This window comes from Vicugna pacos, chromosome 16 (genome assembly GCF_048564905.1).
Source record: "Vicugna pacos chromosome 16, VicPac4, whole genome shotgun sequence".
Classification (NCBI taxonomy): Eukaryota; Metazoa; Chordata; class Mammalia; order Artiodactyla; family Camelidae; genus Vicugna; species Vicugna pacos.
This window is the reverse complement of record NC_133002.1, coordinates 19,160,606-19,178,517: the sequence shown is the minus strand read 5'-3', so window position 1 is coordinate 19,178,517 and position 17,912 is coordinate 19,160,606. Positions and strand designations below refer to the sequence as shown.

Below are 17,912 nucleotides of genomic sequence, written 5' to 3'. Positions count from 1 at the left end.
ACGCCAATATCACTTTACGGAATACTTTACAAAATTATTTCAATTACCGTGCAGACCCTGTAACCTGGGAACAGTCGCCTGTCCTTTCCTAGAGCATATGTTCCTAAAATCTCATTCAGTGCGTGTGTCTATCTCCTGCCCTCTTTCAACTTCAGGCAAACACATATCCCTATTAACACCCTCTTGAAAGCATGGGAAACAGTTCACAGGGCTCCCGCTGTCTCTCCCCTCTCTACTTTTTGTATCTCATTCTCACAAGCATTTTTCAGTGGCTCCGGGAGCAAGGCAAGAGAGAGGATGCTAAGCTTGGATGGGGCTAGGAGAAAATATTTAGAAGAGTATTTATTTTCAATTCGATCTAAACCAATCATTCTCAAATTTGGCTGCTTCTTGGAACCACCCCGGGAGCTTTAAAAACTGTTACCTGGATGTCAGCCCAGAGGTCTGACTTAATTGATTTGGATGCGACTGGTCATCTGGATTTTTTTTTTAATCCCCCAGTTTATTCCCCAGGTTGAAAACTACTGAGATAAATTTCTCATTCCTCTTCTCACTTTTGAAAAGGTTAGATTCTCAGCCTAAGTCGGTGGCCCAGGACATCCAGGATATTTGCCGCCGGCCAGCGCTGCACGGTCCTAGAAAATCGGCGCGCGCGACAACGACAAACACGCGGCAGCGGGATGGGTGGTGCCGCGTGTGGCCCCGCCCCTGCACGCCTATCGGCGCGCGGTGCGGGCCCTGACGTCACTCTTGTCAGGCCGCGGCACATGGGCGGCCGGATGCGCTGAGCCGGGCGCTGCGGGGCCGCGGAGCGCGGGGGAGCAGCGGCCGCCGGCGCGGGGAGGGGGGTGGGGTGGGACGGCGCGCGGCCTCGGTGCTCGCGCGACCGGGCCGAGGCGGTGCGGTACCCTCCGCCCTCTGAGCTGTCTGCTTATTTTTTCTTTCTTTTTCACAATTGTGAACATTTTGCAAGACGAGAGGTTTGCGGCAGGTGAGAGCATCCTGCCCGTGGCCGAGGAGCCCGCGGGCACTTGGCGCGCTCTCCGGGGACCTTCTGCATTGGGAACCCGAAAGTTTTTGTTTTATATTTTCACGCAGATGTGTTTATAAAGACATAAGTAATTTTTTTTTCTTCTCTTGTCTCCACCGCCTTGAAAGAGACTACTTTCGGCAAAGGACGGAGGAAAACCCTCAGCAACATTTTGGAGAGCGTTTTTTTTTTTTTTTAAGAAAAATAATTTGAGTGCATCGCAATGGAGAAAATGTCCCGACCGCTCCCCCTGAATCCTACCTTTATCCCGCCTCCCTACGGCGTGCTCAGGTCCTTGCTGGAGAACCCGCTGAAGCTCCCCCTTCATCACGAAGACGGTGAGCGCTGCCCTCCTGGCTGCCCCGCTCTGGGAAGGAACGGCGCTCCTGGGGTCCCGCTCCTGGGGCCCCGCTCCTGGGGTCCCCCTCCTGGGTCGGGCACACGCGCTGGCCCGCCGGAGCATCCATCCCCCTCCTTCTCTCCCTGTCACCGGCACCCTGGCCCTGCTTTTGGTGAAATTGAGTAGCTCACCCATCGCTCCACCCTTCCTCCTTAAAAAGGGGAGACCCTCTCGCTGAGCAACGTTTACGGTAGCGTTGGGGACCCAGCCTGGCCTCCCGGGGTCCGGATCGGGCGGCGCAGGTGGGAGAGAGAACTTGACGGGTCAGTGTTCCCTAGACTGAGGCTCACCGGCATGCGGAGTGAAACCATCTGCGCCAGGACAGAGCTTCGCGGGCTGGGGAGAGAAACCAGAGGGCTGGCTTCCATGCGGGTTGGGGCTCGAGTTGGGGGTCTCCCTGCGGAGCCTGGGTATTGGGGTCGTGCTTACTGCTGCTGTTAGTAGTATTTTGAAGTCCGGAGCAGGTGAAAGCAGAGACGCGTGTTCTCCCGTGCAGGTTACTTCAGAAAGGGGGGTTGGGGAGCTGGAGCTGGCGAGGGGAGTGGTCTCTGGGCGCGGAGCCGCGTACGCCCCCAGCGCTGCCACCTTCCCGGTGCACTTTCCTTGGTGGGAGGGGAGAGCGGATCCCGCTCACGTGTAACCGCACAAGAGCCACCTCTGGCTTGAGCCTTGTCTGGGTAAGTCCCAAACCTTCCCCAGGCATCCTTGGCTGGAGCGGGCCGGAAGGGGTCCTATGAGGAGATGCGGAACCCAGCTGGTGCCGCCCGGGATCTGTCCTTTGGGCTGATGGTTTTCATCCCTTCGATATAGCGCTAGCAAATGCGAAACCTCCTAGCTTATAGTGTAAAGTCTTGAAAGATCATTTGGCTGCAGGTAGCTCTGGAGAACTCTCATCTTCTTTCCTACCAGGAACAACCTGTTGCATTGCAAGAGTTGAGGGGTTTGATTCGCAGTCTGCAGAGCCTAGCTTCCCTCTTAATTCCTCTTTAAGGAGTAGCACTTGGGAGGAAGGTGCTGCCTGCAGTCTTTTACATCTGCGGGTGTTTTTAAGTCAGATTCTCAGGAGATGAGACTGTAGGGAATTAGAATGGGGGTCGGTGGAGGCTGTTTCTCTGAGGAAATACCTCAAGCCGAATTCCTTAATCCCAGATTCCACCGGCGCCTGAGTACTAGACTCGTCAAAATCCGGAGCGCTGGTTAAAGACCTAAGGGGGTGAGGGACACTCCTAGGCAGAAAACAGCTGCATACCTCCATCGCAGGTATAGAGAGGACCACGTTTCCACTAGCTGTGCTTTAAACAGGGTGCCTCCATGTATAATTGAGTCGGATCATACTTAAACGTTTGCGGAAGAGGAGGACGAAAACACTTGGTATTTAAAAACAAAATAAAAATTCCTTTTGTAAAATGTAATATACCCAGTGGTTTTAGAAGCAAACACACGTGACCTAGGTAGTTCTTGGTTTCCTCTGCAATGTGAGGCACTGGTCAAGGTCCTGCAAATCTCAGAGCCTCCATTTCTTCATTGTGAATGGGGATAGTTGCTATTTGCAAGTTTATTATGTGATTGAGGGGGTAGAAATATATGTGGAAGAAACCAGGTAGATAGTAGGTGCTCAATACATGGTATCGAAGAGTCTGTACTTTACCAAAATTAGAATTACCAACGCCCTGGCTTTCTGAGTCTGAATGACATCATCTTGTTACTGTAATGAAGTTCCTGGAAGATAAATCATGCCTGGTTATTGGCTGTTTTCTTAAAAAATCACATCAGTTGCCTGTAATTGCCTGGGTTATTTTCCCACTGTAGATTTAAATTAATATTTGTCTCCCCGAATAATGCACTGAAGCCTGTGCTCTCTTGTTTATATCCTAGACCAGTCTCTAGCCCTGTCCCAAGGACTCGTGCCTTCTTTCCAAAGTAAATAGGAAGATGTTGAAAAACAGGCAGAGATCCATGTCCTGCCTGAACTTTTAACTCCAGAGCCACAGAAGCCAGCAGCCAGAGAAGAGCTCCGGCATTTGTGGGAAGTAGTTTTACAGCAGAAGCCAGGAGGGGGTGATACAAAAGGGACACTTTTTCTTTTTTAAAATCCAATTCACCTCCCCCCCCCCTTTTTTTGCAGCATTTAGTAAAGATAAAGACAAGGAAAAGAAGCTGGATGATGAGAGCAATAGCCCGACGGTCCCCCAGTCGGCATTCTTGGGACCCACCTTATGGGACAAAACCCTTCCCTATGACGGAGATACTTTCCAGTTGGAATACATGGACCTGGAGGAGTTTTTGTCGGAAAATGGCATTCCCCCCAGCCCGTCGCAGCATGACCACAGCCCTCACCCTCCCGGGCTGCAGCCGGCTTCCTCAGCTGCCCCGTCCGTCATGGACCTCAGCAGTCGGGCCTCCGCACCCATTCACCCTGGCATCCCGTCCCCGAACTGTATGCAGAGCCCCATCAGACCAGGTAAACTCTCAGAAGGGTCTCCCTTCAGACTGGGGAGGTGGGGAACGGAGGGGCAGGGTGAGGTTGACATAAACGTCTTCACCATCAGGGATGCTTTAGCCCACCCTAGAGGGGGAGTCTTGCATTTCAGCCACGGTCGTGGTTGTCCCTCTTCAATGAGCATTTCACCTGGAGAGTCAGCGAAAGGCAGATTCTGTGGACCTACCCCTAGAAATTCTGATTTTTCAGGTCTGGACAAGGCCCAGGAATATACATTTTTAACCAGCTCCCTGCAGCTGATCCAAGGACTATAGTTTAAGAAATACTAACTCACAGTGACTGAGTTGGATAATTTAGGCATCCATCTTGCCTCCTGTCTCTTTTCCTCCTTCCCCAAATACACAGATGATAGAATTTTGCTGAATGATTTGGACAGACTCTTATAAAACTGCGGTTTACCCATATCTATCGTTCTCTGGCCTGAAGGGAAAAAAATGTGAATCAGGGGTGGGGGACAGAGAGATTTTTGATCCATTTCATCTTGTGTTGTCATCGACTGAGAAATGGAATCTAAAAGCCGCTGTCGTATTAAGAGAGCTTAGCCGTCTTCGGTATCAGACCCCTTGTCTCTCTTCACTGTGCCGATAAACCAAATTGTTCATACATTTTTGTTTTCATTTTCACCCACCTGTCCACTACATGTCGTCCACTTTTATCAAAACCCACAAGGTCACAGGGTCAGCTTTAAATGGTGTGGAAATATTACACAGAAACGTTACCTGAAATGACCAGCACTTCAAAACCCACTGCTGAACGGTTAGACAGAAACAAGAGTTGAGGCCGCTCTGTCTTCGTGCCGTTCGCACCCTGTGGTACAAAATGAACAGGAAGAAAGGCCATTTCATGTCCACAGGTAACCAGGAACAAAGATCCAGCCAGATAAATTGTCAGGCAGGTCGCTGAGCCGAGGGCCTTAGCCGCAGGGAGGGTAGAAAGCAGGACAATAGGAGACTTGTGCTGGAGATCATTCCTGAACTCTGTGTCCCCAGCTCGGGTAGAATTTCTGTGACACACAGAGCGAGATTAAAATGAAAGGAAATGGTGCAAAGGAGGAAGAGAACGCCCCTGCCTTAAAATGTTAGTGTTGGAGTTAAAACTTTCCCATCAAATCTCTCTGGGCTGCCCCTTCTCCAAAGCTCACTTTGAATTGTAACTTCAAGGCCCCTGGCTGGAATGGAATTAAGGCATCATCTCTGACCCCCTCAGGAGGCTGCAGAAACTTGGGGAAACATTCCTTCATGTGACCCTAAGTCCCTCTTACTTAGAACCCGTGGGGTCATTGTCTTCAGTTTCTTCTGGGAGCAGACCACAAAATAAATAACCTTTCAGAGTGAGGAAGCAACCAGGAAGATGGGGTGAGAGCCCCGGTGAGAAGGCACAGGTGTGCCTCAGTCATCTGCTCTGCAGAATGGGACTGACCACTTCGTAGCTGTGTGACCTTACAAAGTGACATAACCTCTCTGGGCCTCAGCTTGCCTCTGTGTAGAAGGGCATACTTTATATTTGATTGAGCTGTTGTGAAAAGTACAGATAATGTATATAAAGGGTGAAATGACCAGCACCAGATGTTTTGTAATGAGAGCAGTTATGATCATTATTCTGTCTATGCCAGCTTTCATCATTTATTCCCATCCCTGTCTTCTGGAATACCTTTGTAAAGCAATTAGGTACAGCATATAACCTCTCATTCTGGAGAGAGATGCCGGGAGATTTTGACCAATAGTTATTGGCTCGGGGTGTTCTAACACTTATACGTGATCGACTCGTATTTCTCAATCTCCTGTCAAGTACAGGATGTGTAACATGTTAGAAATGCTGTATTTATTTCCCAAGAGGCATGCAGATATGGGGTCCCCATCAGCGAGGTTCCTACTGAGAGTCAAGAATTGGGGTTTTGGAGCTTGAGGCTTCCTTAAAAGTCACTTGTCAGAGCTCATTAGAATCAGTATTAATCAATGACTCTTGGAAATCTGGGGTGCCCCAGTCAGGTTTGCAAATCTATAACAAAGATCTCCACAGTTTCAGTGAATAGCATTTTGTGAGGTTATGGAGGAAAGGCTCCGGGATCAAAGTGGGTACTGGAATCTAGGAATAAGCTCTCCATTTAAACCTCTTTTTTGATACTTGAAACGCACTTCAAAATAATCTTCAATTCATTTAAACTCAATGGTACTCCTAACAAAAGAGGAAAAAAAGTTATAGCTCTTCTTAAAAACACCAAATGCAGATAAAATAACACTCGGCTGTTCATATGGTGCTGATCATTATAAAGATTATAAGGCAAAGCACAATTCGAGGGGACGTGGAATTCACGGGTGGTATGTCACAGGCAAACCTGAAAAAAGGAGAAAGTCCTCGATGATTCTGTGTAATAGAAATGCCAAACTAATCTTGAGGAAAATAAGTCCTCAGAAGGGAAGAGCACAGCTGTTGCCTTGTACATTCTGGGAATTGTATAATTTCAGTCTAAATCAAAAACTCTCAACCTTGGCACAGTTGATGTTTCAGGTAAGTCTTTGCTGCAGGGATCGTCCTGGGCATCGTAGGACATTTAGAGGCACCCCTGCCTCTACCCTGTGACACATGAAAATACTTCCAGTCACTGCCAACTTTCTCCTGGGGTCAAAATCATCCCCCACCCCCCCCCCACCTGTTGAGAACTAATGATCTAGACATTCAGTTTGAATGTCTGGGCTTACCTCAGGATCCTGTCACACACACGGATGCTTTTTACCCCCTGTACAGCTTTGTGGCAAAACTTTTGAGATGAGGAGAATTTAGGTGGCTGCAAAGAAACATAACATTAATCAGAGCGTGGTTATGCACTTTTAGTTGATAAAACAGAAATCAAGCTGATCAGGCTTTCAATGCAGAACAGCTTTATTAAACATTTGTTTTCTGCCCCCTGCTCAGCGTGCATCTTTTGAGTTACGCTCAGTAGCATTGTGCCATGAGTGCTGCCTGTGTGGCTGAAAGATGACAAATTAGGCATTTCTAGGTTTACCCCACATGTGTCTCGGAATGACAAGGTGGACGTTCTTGTGAATTCTCTCACTTATCTACCCTGACCACCCTCTAACCCCTTTCCTATTTGGTATACCCATCCTCATTCCTCTGTCTGGCTGTCTGATCGAAGGATGAATTAAATTCTCTGAATACAGTTTCCCTTGAAGAAATAAGCTGGGGATGCCTTGAAACCTCCTGTGGCTGTGGGTCACTGCTAAGCTTTCTGGGCTGACATCTTAACGAAGGAGAGTGGTGATCCCTGGATGCTACAGCCACCTGTGTGGGCTTCTCTGTCCTCTGAGGTGCAGCTTTCTGGACGTTCCCAGGCCCACAGAGATGGCAGGAGTCATCCTGACCGCTTCGATGTTTGCATGTCAGATACTATCAGAAGTGGTACCTGGGAGTGCTTTCCTAGAGGTATACGCCCTGTACTGGAAAAATAAGAATCGGTTTGCCCGGAGAATTGAGCGATTGCTTTAAGGACAGCAGTCCCTTTAGGGAAAGTCATCCATAGCAGACAAAGGCAGAGTTATTTTTAAATCACATGCTTGTAAAGCCAGATTTGAAATTGTTTCCTCTGGTGGTTTTTCTTTGCATAGCTTGGGGGTGTCCTACCAGTGTAAACAGCTGAGAATTAAGAAGCCTCTCTTTCCAGTTCTGAGCACAGAGTCTGGGTCACCATGAAGGCTGCTTATGGAGTGAAGTGAAAACCCCTGGAGTGTGCTGGTGTGTGGGAGATGAGGGCGTGAGTGGGTGGCCCAAGTAGAGTGAGGAGGTAGGGAGAACCAACTGCACCTTTGCAGGATGGAACCTGTGTTCTGTTTCTGCTGACCTTCCTTTGTGATGAGGTTCCGCGTGGAAGGAGAATGCTGGCCATGGGGTCTGAATAACAATGGAGGAGGGTTCTGTGCTGGTGATTCTGGAATTACGGGAGGTCTTGCTCAGGCAACAGAATTCTCTTTGCTTTTTCCAGCATTGTGAAACGAAGCTTCAGTTTCTCCCTCCCCTTGAGGGCATGCAGTACATGTATTTTCCCATCCAGCGTGTTGCTAAGTCTGCAGATTGGGAGCACCATGCTGGACTTGAGTGCACTGCCCCTCAAGTTTCTTGGACATGCTCTCCATCCATCAGGGTCAAGGAGATTATGAGGGAGGTCAGCTTTGCTCTGGAGGCCGGCAGACTTTTCTGTTGCTTGTAAGAGTTTATCTTCTCCACCACACCCTGTAGAAGACAAGTTTTCCCTGTTCTCTTGGCTTTGTTTTGTGTGACAGTCCCAGGACAGGGGTTTCCTAGCCTTCTGGCAAGAGGTATTTCCAGATACGTGTGGACAGCAGAGTGCCTTGGTGGTTAAGAGCATCAGCTCTGGGCCCAGGGTCTTGGGTTCACATCCTGGACACGCTTTGACCTGCTGTGTAACTCTCTGTCAATTTCTTGACTTCCTTAAGCCTCAGTTTACTCATCAAGAGAATGGAGACTATAAAACCCTCCCTGGGGTTTCAGCAGGGTGTGTGGTAGGTGCATTCCCAGGGCCTGGAGCTGGAGTGATGTCATGGCTTGGGAGCAGGAGAAGGGAAGGCTTATTCCCAACCCCAGTCTCCATTTAGGGATTTGTATCATCCAGTGCCCTTCCTTCTGCAAAAATGGAACATGCATTTCGTTGTTGTTTTTCAGCATGCCCAGTCCCCATCCTGTGCAGCCTGCTTGACTTTTCTCCTTCATCCTGGGTTAGGACAAGCCACTTCCCTGATGTTACTCCAGCAGCAGCCCTTCTGGGTTAGCAAGTCCTGTTCCCCGGTTTGGAAACTGCTGCCCGCTGGGTGCCCAGCCCCCTCCCCCCCAGCTCTCGTGCAGGCCCCGGCCACCCTGGCCGCCTGCCCGCGTGACCGTGTGCTCCAGGCACGTGGCTGTGCCCGGTGGAGCTCACCCAGCTCAGGGTGGCGCGCTGGCAGCCTTCCAGCCACCCTCGCCTCCCATCCCTGGCGAACCCGGGCAAGTGCCAGCGAGCAATTGTAATCCTGCCCCCTGGCAGGAGAAAGCCAGGCTCCGGAGGGCGGGGGCCCGTGCCAGGGAGCCCCGCTCTGCCCCACATTCCAGCCAGACCCCAGGGGCGGCCGCTCTCCTGCCCGTCTGCCCGGAGGCTCTGTCTTCTCTGCGCCGCTGTGGTGGGCAGGGTTCCTGCAGGCCGGCTCCTGCCAGCGATCTTGGCAGAGCCTTCTCAGTTCAGCACTGTGTCTACCAGACTAGAAAAATAGCAGCATAAAGACAAGTAGGTAGAGGAGAAGGGAAGGGGTGGGGGAGGTGGGACGAGAGAAGCCGTGAGTGATAACACCCAAATGTGAGGCAGCCAGGGGCCGAGAGACAGCCAGTGATTTATGAGGTTTCTCAGAAACCTCTCTTCCACCCAGCACTGATCACTTTTACCCAGGAACCCTGTCTGATGTCTCAGCCCTGAAAATGGAGGTGAGAGGGAGAGTGGTTAGGGAAGTATTAAGATGAAAAAACATTGAACAAGAACACACGAGAGAGGGAGGGGGAAGTTCAGGGCCTGTATCTGATGCTCTAATGGGAATGGCTGTGAATACGGGTCCCATCTAGAATCTTTCTTTGTTGTAATAGTTGGTGTTTCCCCAGCAAGGATCTGAAACCTGAAACCACCAAACCATTGTTTTGGAATAAATTTCAATGTCCTTTAGACCCAGGTGCCTGCCAGCTCACCATTCAGAGGCCCATCAGAGTGACCTGTGTTTGAGACACAGAGCTATCCAGGCAGGAGAGCAGTGTTTTAGGGCATAAGATCTGATGCACAGACACACCTGGTGAGAATGCCATGCCTGCTGGTGATCTCGGGCAGGCAGGTCCGTTAGATGATCGAAGCTTCAGATTTCCCACGTGGAACTTTGGAGTCGCCACTGGACCTGCCTCCTAGGACTGACTGTTGGACGTCCTCTGAGCCAGCACGTGCAGAATGCAGGGCACAGTGTGTGGCACATAGTAGGCGCTCAATAACAGCTGGCTGCTGTGAAGGGCATCCTCACTACCCATCTGATCTCGTTTCTCGTAGGAGGACCCAGCGTTGGACTCCTAGGCAATCTGCATGCTTTTCCCTTCCAGCCAGTTAAGGCCTCTGGAATTTGAATTCTCCCTGCTCCTCTGCTGAGTCTTGCTCACCTTTCTCTTAGCCTGAGTTTTAAGTAATCTTGGGTGGCTAACCATAACCTTTATTCAGTCCTCCTTGCTCATGAGGTTAAAAAAAAAATCAGACAAAATGTAGTTCTAGGAAGTTCTTCAGTAGAGGATTTCTCCATGACATAGACGACTAGTAAATCAGTCTGTCCATCAACTGATGTCACTATTGAATTTTTAATGATAGGCAATAATTACATTTGAAGGAAATATGATGACCTCAGGGGTAAAGCCATAAGAGTGTGTTATGGTGGGAGAGGAGAGACGTCTGGTTCATTCTCCTGCTTACGAGCAAGACTTCACACATGCATTCCAGAATAACAGTTCCTCCCTCCCCTGTTTCGCTAATGGAGACATCTTCACTCTTTCTGCACCTTCATTTTCTCCTCTGCTAAGTAATTCTTTGCTGGGTTGAGGTGAGCTCTCTACTGTGCATGAGGGGTGGGCATGGCATGTGACCCACAGTACGGCCAGCCCTTCCCACGGTCAGTCCATTTTTTCCCTCTGGTCAATAGTGTGCAGATGACAGGGGAGCAGAGGAAATGGAGGGGCAGGCAGCAATGTGGACGGTCCCCAGAAATAGCACTGGCTTCAGCTAGGCTGCCCCCTGGACAAGACAGACAAGAGTATGATTTGGCTGCTGGTCTCAAGGACATGGCAGTTTAGGAGGGAAGAGAGAACTTTTAGGTAAAAGGATGAGTGACAGGACAAGCTCGCATCTCCTCGGTGCCAAGTGATGGGTGAGTACCTAGAGGCCCCCAGGATCTATTGCAAAGAGGAAGGTGAAAGAGTGATCAGGAAAACATTTGGAAACAAATCAGGGAGCAGGGCAGAGAGAGCTGCAGACCTCAGAGGAAGCAGCCGCTGCCCAGGGCAAGAGGGCCTGGGGCGAGGCTTCTTGCAGGAGCTGGACCTTTCCTTGGGCCTCAGAGTGAGAGGTGGAGGAGCCAGAATGGTGAGTGGCAATGGTGTGGCAGGCTGTGGAGGCAGGAGTGCCCACGGATGTTCAGGGAACGAGGTGTCGCTCCAGTTTGGCTGGTGCAGCAGATTCACATGGAGGAGTCAGGGCAACGAGTCTGAGGAGGCAGGTGCCAGTCAGGCTGCTGAGCTTGAACTTCATCCAGGAGGCAGTGGGGAGCCATGGAGGGCGTTTGAGCAGGGCAGTGGCATGTGTATGTTTCCTCTTGGGTTCAAGGTTGGATCTGAAACACTTTTAGATACTTCACAACAGTTTCCTCTGGCAAACCGGGGCTTCCTTATGATTGTTATTTTGAAAATAAATACGCTCCCTTGAACATCAAACAGCTTTTCAAAACACAATGTTCTAATGATGTAGAGAAAGTAATTCAAAAACACAGGGTTTAGGTTTCACTTATAAAGCCCATAATTGTGGTGATTGGGGGAAACACTCTCTGGCAAGGAAACAGTTTGAGGTATTTGAATGGTTCAGAATTTAAAAGCAGGCCTGCTCTCACAGGAGTAGAAAAATAGATTTTAATAAACCCAACCCATTAACATCCATGATTTTAAAAGGCCTCTATGTTATAACACTTACTGAGTTTACAAAAAAAGTATATTAAACCAATTTTTATGAGCGTGTGTTTGTTTTCGTATGTGTGCCTCTGTGTGTGTGAAAGAGGAGAAGGCGTTACTGGTTCAGTGAAACGAGCAATGCTTGGTTGAGATTACCAGCAGCAGTAATGTCAAGCTGCACACGCTTAGCCAAGTGTTTGTCCAGCTTATTCATTTTACCTCTGAGAGACAGAAGACTCCTCCCTGCAGTTTTGTGTTCTTGAGCCCTGACCTGGTGTCTGTGGCAGTCTCCTTCCCTGAAGCCGGAGCGAGCTGCCTGTTAACGCTGTGATCTGGTGGCTGTGGGATGTGCATGTGCCCTGCTGGGGGTGCTCGTGGAGGAAGGGGACTTGGGAGAAGACAGGCTCTGGCGGAAGGAGGGGACCGCTCACTGGCACCCGTGGGGTGAGTTGCTCAGGTGCCCCCAAGGTGTCTCTGGGATCAAGCCAAGACTACAGCAGGTGGGAGGGGTCACCGTAACCCAGACCCATTCCCTTAAGTGAAAAGTGACAGTCAACATGTTCCAACTCGCCTTCAGCTACGTATAGTAGACAATCACAGGAGTGTTGGCAGAGTCACGTGTCTGGTGGGGGAAAGCTATACAGTACTTGTTTCTGTTAAATTGGCTTCTGGTGGATACACACTCCATGACTTCATGTGAAAATTCCTAAAATGTTTGCCTTCCTCCTTTTCTGACTTGAACCAGTATCGTTACTGCCTCAGCTCCCTAACCATCCAGCTCACAGTGGAAATCAATCCAGTCTCATCTTGTGTCCTGAAAAAATGACACATTTCCACTGTAATTGTCATACAGATTTCCTAAAAGTTTTGTCTTCAGAAGTTTAATCTAGGATTTTTTTTTCTTTGCATTAATGATTTTTGGACGGATGCTTTGGAATTCGGGGTCTTGTAATGAGAGATGGCTTGTGGCTAATAAAACCATTTTCCCTCTTGAATCTTGCCTGGGAGACCCAAGATTCCTAAAAACCATGAGTGCGTGCTTGAGGAAGATGCTCCAGGGAGCTCCAACACTAAATCATCTGTGGCAAAATGTTCTCTTAGAAAGTGGGATTGCATCAGTGGATCAGCAGAAGTAAGTGCTTTGGCAGAAACTCCTTGAGTGGGGAAGGGCGGTGCTTTCTTTTGTAATTAGCTCTGGGGAGCAGAGTCTGCTTTGGTGTCTTTGCTGTGGAACCCAAGCATGGACTGTGGACTGGAGGAGTCTCACTGCTGCTGTGGAAGCGTTTCCTGCACTTAATGGAAACAGTTAAGCAAGGCTGTTCGTTCACGCACAATAAATGCCTTCTGAGCTGAATTGAATGGGAAGCATGAAGGTTTGGGGGAGGATGCCACTGGGCCCTGACCAATGGGAATCCAGGCTGTGAACCAGACGGACAAGACCATCTAGACACCCAGTGATCAGATTACCCAGAACAGAGAGCTCAGTACCCTGAGATGGGGAGTGTTCTTCTGCGGAGAGTGGGCAAACCGTCTGCCCTTTTGATCAAAAGACGTCATTCACCTTAGAGTGGATTCGTTGTGTTGTATGGTGGGCTTCATATTGCTGAGGGAGATTATGGCGGCTTTTACTAGAGAAAACTTAAAAAATGGGATGGAATAATAATACTTTTAAAGGCCAAAGGCCACTGAAAGATTTCTAGAGGGAAGAGTAAATAAAATAAATTTATAATAATATAATCCAGTTGGAATAATAATCCAGTTGGAATAATAATACTTTTAAAGGCCAAAGGCCACTGAAAGATTTCTAGAGGGAAGAGTAAATAAAATAAAATTTAAAGGTAGAAATAAAGCCTTGATAGAGCCTCTGAGGAAAAGGAAAGTTTGTAGAATTGACTTCCTAAGAATGTCATAGAATTCATTCCATTACAATTGATTTCTTTTTATTAACACATTTTCCCAGGGGAGTTGGGTGTATTTTTTTTCCCCTCATAGAATCTAAAATATGTTTATTTCAAATGGCTGGTAACAGCTGATTGATTTTTAAAATAATGTTTATATCCATGTCAAAAAAATATTTTTTAGCATTAGAAATGAAATTGATCCAAACATAACAGGGCATTATTGATACTTAGTTATTAGATTCCTTAGAAATTTAAAGACAGGAAGTTTTAGTATTACAAAAACTAGGTGTAAAGAAGTCATTTGAGTTTACCAATTTTCTCCTTATTTCTCTTTTTATCCTCAAGCTTTACCTGGCAGTAACATTGCATTGATTCAAATTTTGTGATCATTTGATCTCACGTTGATTAAAGTGAAATTGGTATCTTTGTTTTCTTCACAAAGATATCATCAAACACATTCATTGTGCAAGTATAATTTTAGGAGGCACATTGAACTTATTTGAGTACAAAATAGGCTTTGAAGACCTTGACCGGGTGTGTATAAATTGATGTTCTTGATCACAGTGTGTGGTAGGAGCCAAAGAATTTCTGTCATTCAGATGTTTGAGTAACTGAGATTAGTGTCCCCACCAAACTGTTGCAGTTTATCTCTGCCCTTCTTCCCCACTTGTCCCCACCCACTACATTTTCATATTTTTAAAACTTAAATTTACATATGAGTACTTGGAGCCAAAAGAGCATTTCTGTTCATTTACGTACCGTCACAGAGGATGTCACAGACCAATCCCCAAGGACGGTGGTTTTCTCCTGAACTTTACTAATGGAATGATCACCTGCTAGAGCAGCCTCCTCTCATTCTTCCCTTCTCCTCACGGATGGGCAGCAGAATGGGGTTAAAATCCCAGCCTTGGCTCAGATCTTGGCTCTGCCGTTGACCAGCTCTGTAAGTCTTCTGCCGTGACTTTCTCCTCCCTAAGTGGGGATGGTGGTACCTGCTCCAGCCAATTCCCGGAGGAGTAGATGAGGTGCTGTATGGAAGCACGTAAACAGAGGTCCGTATGTGAATGGGAGCTTTCACCGCTTTTATTGGTATTCTACGAATACTATTCCTTTTCTCTTTTTCTACCTCCATCGTCATATTATGGACCCTGAGGTACGACCACTTCTTGTGCCCCAGCAGTGATGGCTGCAAATTGCTCCCCACCTCCCAAGTCACAGTAGGGAAGAAAGGGTATTGAGGAGGCAGAGCAGGTGAGCAGCCTGTGCACTGACCTCTGTGAAAAGGTCCACCCCACCTGGAAACCCCGTTTGTGGTCCTGTAACCCCGTAAATGCCCGCTTCCTTGGATAGCTCCGCCAGCCAGGGCTGTGTCTTTCGTCTTCCCACCCCTTCCCACCCTCTGAGTCTGTGCCTGGAGGCCTTGAGGGGGTGGAAAGGGGGAAGTGGAACTGAAGTTTGTTTCCGTGAGTGCTCTCGAGCCCTCCAGCCTGCTGCAGGATTTGTGACTGGGGCTCCTTCTCTTTCCTTTTCGGTGACACCTTTGGGTGGTGGAGTGAAGTGCCGGTATCCCCAGCTGTCGGTGACGGGCTGTTGAGTAGGGTTGGCAGGGCCATGGGTTTGTGATGGTAACGAACCCACTGGCCTTCCGCTCCCCCTGCTGTAAATCTCTCAAACCTTTCTTAACCCTCCCTACAAGATGCAGAAGTGGCAGTTTCCAGAGAGGAAAAATGGACCCTCTGTCCAAGTAGAATGGAAACACAAGGAAGTGGAGAAAAAGCAACAGTAAATCACCTGGAAGAAAGCGTGAAAATGGGTTTTACACAAAAGGATAAGTAGAAGTCGATCAATTTAAGAGTCGGGGCAAACCTGATATGACTTTATTTTCCAGCCAGATTAGAGATGTGGAGCTCTTGGCCTAGATCTTGCTGGAGTTCGGTGTGTACTGTACCTACGGCTGTGGCAGGATGACCCTTTTAAAGGTACAGCAGTCCTGTGTGAAGGATAACAAAGGGCTTCAGCATCGAACTAGACAAGATGTTCCCCTCTCGAGAGGGGCATTTGACTCCAGCTGAAGCTCCCTCAGCGTATTTTCACATCCAGTCAGGTATCTCCTGAGCTTTTATGAAAGAGCAGGCACACTGCTCCTAGTTTCTATCAGCTAAACACATATGAAATCATGGCCGTACCCATTACGTGTTAAAGCCCGGATGGTGCTAAGCACTTACTCCAAGAGGTTGTTGGAAATCAACTCATGTTGGACATGAAATTGGTTCCTGGAATTTAATCTGCCCCCAAGAGGATTGGATGTTGTGGCTACATTGCCAAAGTATGCTTTCTCTCTGCTTCATTAGCCCTCCCACTCTGACTACAGGCAGCTTAAAAGTAAACGCGGGCATATCTCAATGGCTGAAGCCATGGCGAGCAGGATAAAATCATGTTTGAGGCAGAAATAACAAGCTTTGTTAAAGACATTCAGAGAAACACAGCCCTAATAGCATTAGCACACTGCTGTCGGATTCTTTAGACACTAAACTAAATTGGATTTGGAGTCAGAGGCCTCCTGAGAAGCCAGGATACCCTGGGCAAGTCACTTAAATTCTAAGCCCTGTTTCCTCATCTGGAACATAGCAGCCTATTTCATAGGAATAAAATTATACTAAATGGGCTAAATCAGTGACCATACCTGGGACTGTGCCTGCTCAGAGTTGTCACTCAGTATGTGTTCTGGTATTTAAGTGTCACTTTCTAGAGTGTACTTATAGTTTGTGTCTTTTGAGTCTCACTTTTATATTTCTGAGTTGCTGGGCTGAGTCTTTGAAGCCCCATGAAGTTTCTTTTCCTTTTTTTTTTTTTCAAGAATCAACAGAATGTGGTATTCCAATCATAAATGACAGTCAAATGTGCTTAAACATATCCAAGAAATCAAAATAATAATTAGTTCATTTGTGTCATTATTATTATTATTATTTTTAGATTCGTCATATGGCATTTTTCTTTCTCTTTCCTGCCCACTTCACTTAGAATGACAATCTTCAGGTCCATCTATATTGCTGCAAATGGCATAATTTTATTCCCTTTTTATGGCTGAGTAGTGTTCCATTGTATATATGTACCACATCTTCTTTATCCAGGCATATGTTGATGGACATTTGGGTTGTTTCCGTGTCTTGGCTATTGCAAATAATGCTGCTGTGAACATTAGAGTGCATGTGTCAATGAGATATCAATTCACACCAGCCAGAATGGCCATCATTGGAAAGTCTACAAATGATAGATGCTGGAGAGGGTGTGGAGAAAAGGGAACCCTCCTACACTGTTGGTGGGAGGGTAGATTGGTGCAGCCACTCTGGAGGACAGTATGGAGGTTCCTTAAAAAACTGAAAATAGACTTACCATGTGATCCAGCAATCCCACCCCTGGGGGATGGGCATAAATCCCATGAAGTTTCTTTAGGTCCACTGACAGATCTAATTTATATTCTCAGTTGTGCTGTTAATTAAGCAAGTTGTCAACCTCTCTGGGTTTCACTTCATATGTGAGATGAGAATTAACTGTTTTTCCGGCTTACAAGTAGGAATATAAAATAAGAAGCCAGTTAGGAAATTGATAAGATAAATTGGGTGGACATTGTTTCTGTTGGGTTTTAGGTGGCGAGAAGAGGAAACATGTAGCAGTAATCTCAAGGTAGGCCATTTACAAAGAGCGCAGAATTTGGAATCAGCCAATGTCGGTTGCCAGGTCTGCCAGGATTGGTTTGTGTGTTCTTGGACAGGTCACTGAATCTCTCAAGGCCTCAGTTTTCTTATCTAGCAAATGTGGGTGCTGTTTTTAGCTCTGTGACTCTGGATTCTAAGACTGCTATGAACTGGAAGACTAACAGTCAAAATTTTAGTGCAAAAATGTAAAGCTTCTTGGGGCGATGGTACTGCACCCACGCTGGTAGATGGATTAAGAGTTTGATGTTCTGCCTCTCATAAAGGGTGACAGAGTCCAAAAACTAACACTGAAAAGCAAAAGACATTTGACAGTTCTGGGCAAAAAAAAAAAAAAAAAAAAAAAAACACCAATATTAAAGCTCGTTACTTCCTTAAAAATGGTCTTCATTCTGAATGGGAACCACTGCCTTCTCTCTGGTGTTCAGCATTCCAGAGTAACCCTGAAAGCAAGTTATCTGGCTGGAATCATTGCTCTGAGGGTTGGATTTTTTAAGCAGTGGTTTTTTAAGCCAGATAAAACATTTTTTAAAAAGAAAAAAAGGAAAACCCCAAGGCCCACAGCTAGCTGTTTGATGGCAACTCTTCTAGAAGGGCAGTTGGCCAGCGAGCTTTTGGCTTGTGCTGGGTGGCGGGGTTCAGGTCT

At 47.5% G+C, this 17,912-nt stretch overlaps 1 protein-coding gene across 1 annotated transcript in view; it reads left to right on the top strand.

Annotated features, from left to right (window-relative positions):
- The first annotated feature begins 770 nt into the window (after positions 1–770).
- HLF (HLF transcription factor, PAR bZIP family member) overlaps positions 771–17,912 on the top strand; it is a 51,667-nt gene continuing 34,525 nt past the window's right edge. Inside the window, exons 1-3 of the mRNA XM_072938609.1 lie at positions 771–991; positions 1,159–1,368; positions 3,556–3,891. Coding sequence (XP_072794710.1) covers positions 1,254–1,368; positions 3,556–3,891 — 451 coding nt within the window. The 5' untranslated portion in view covers positions 771–991; positions 1,159–1,253. The remainder of the gene's footprint in view (positions 992–1,158; positions 1,369–3,555; positions 3,892–17,912) is intronic.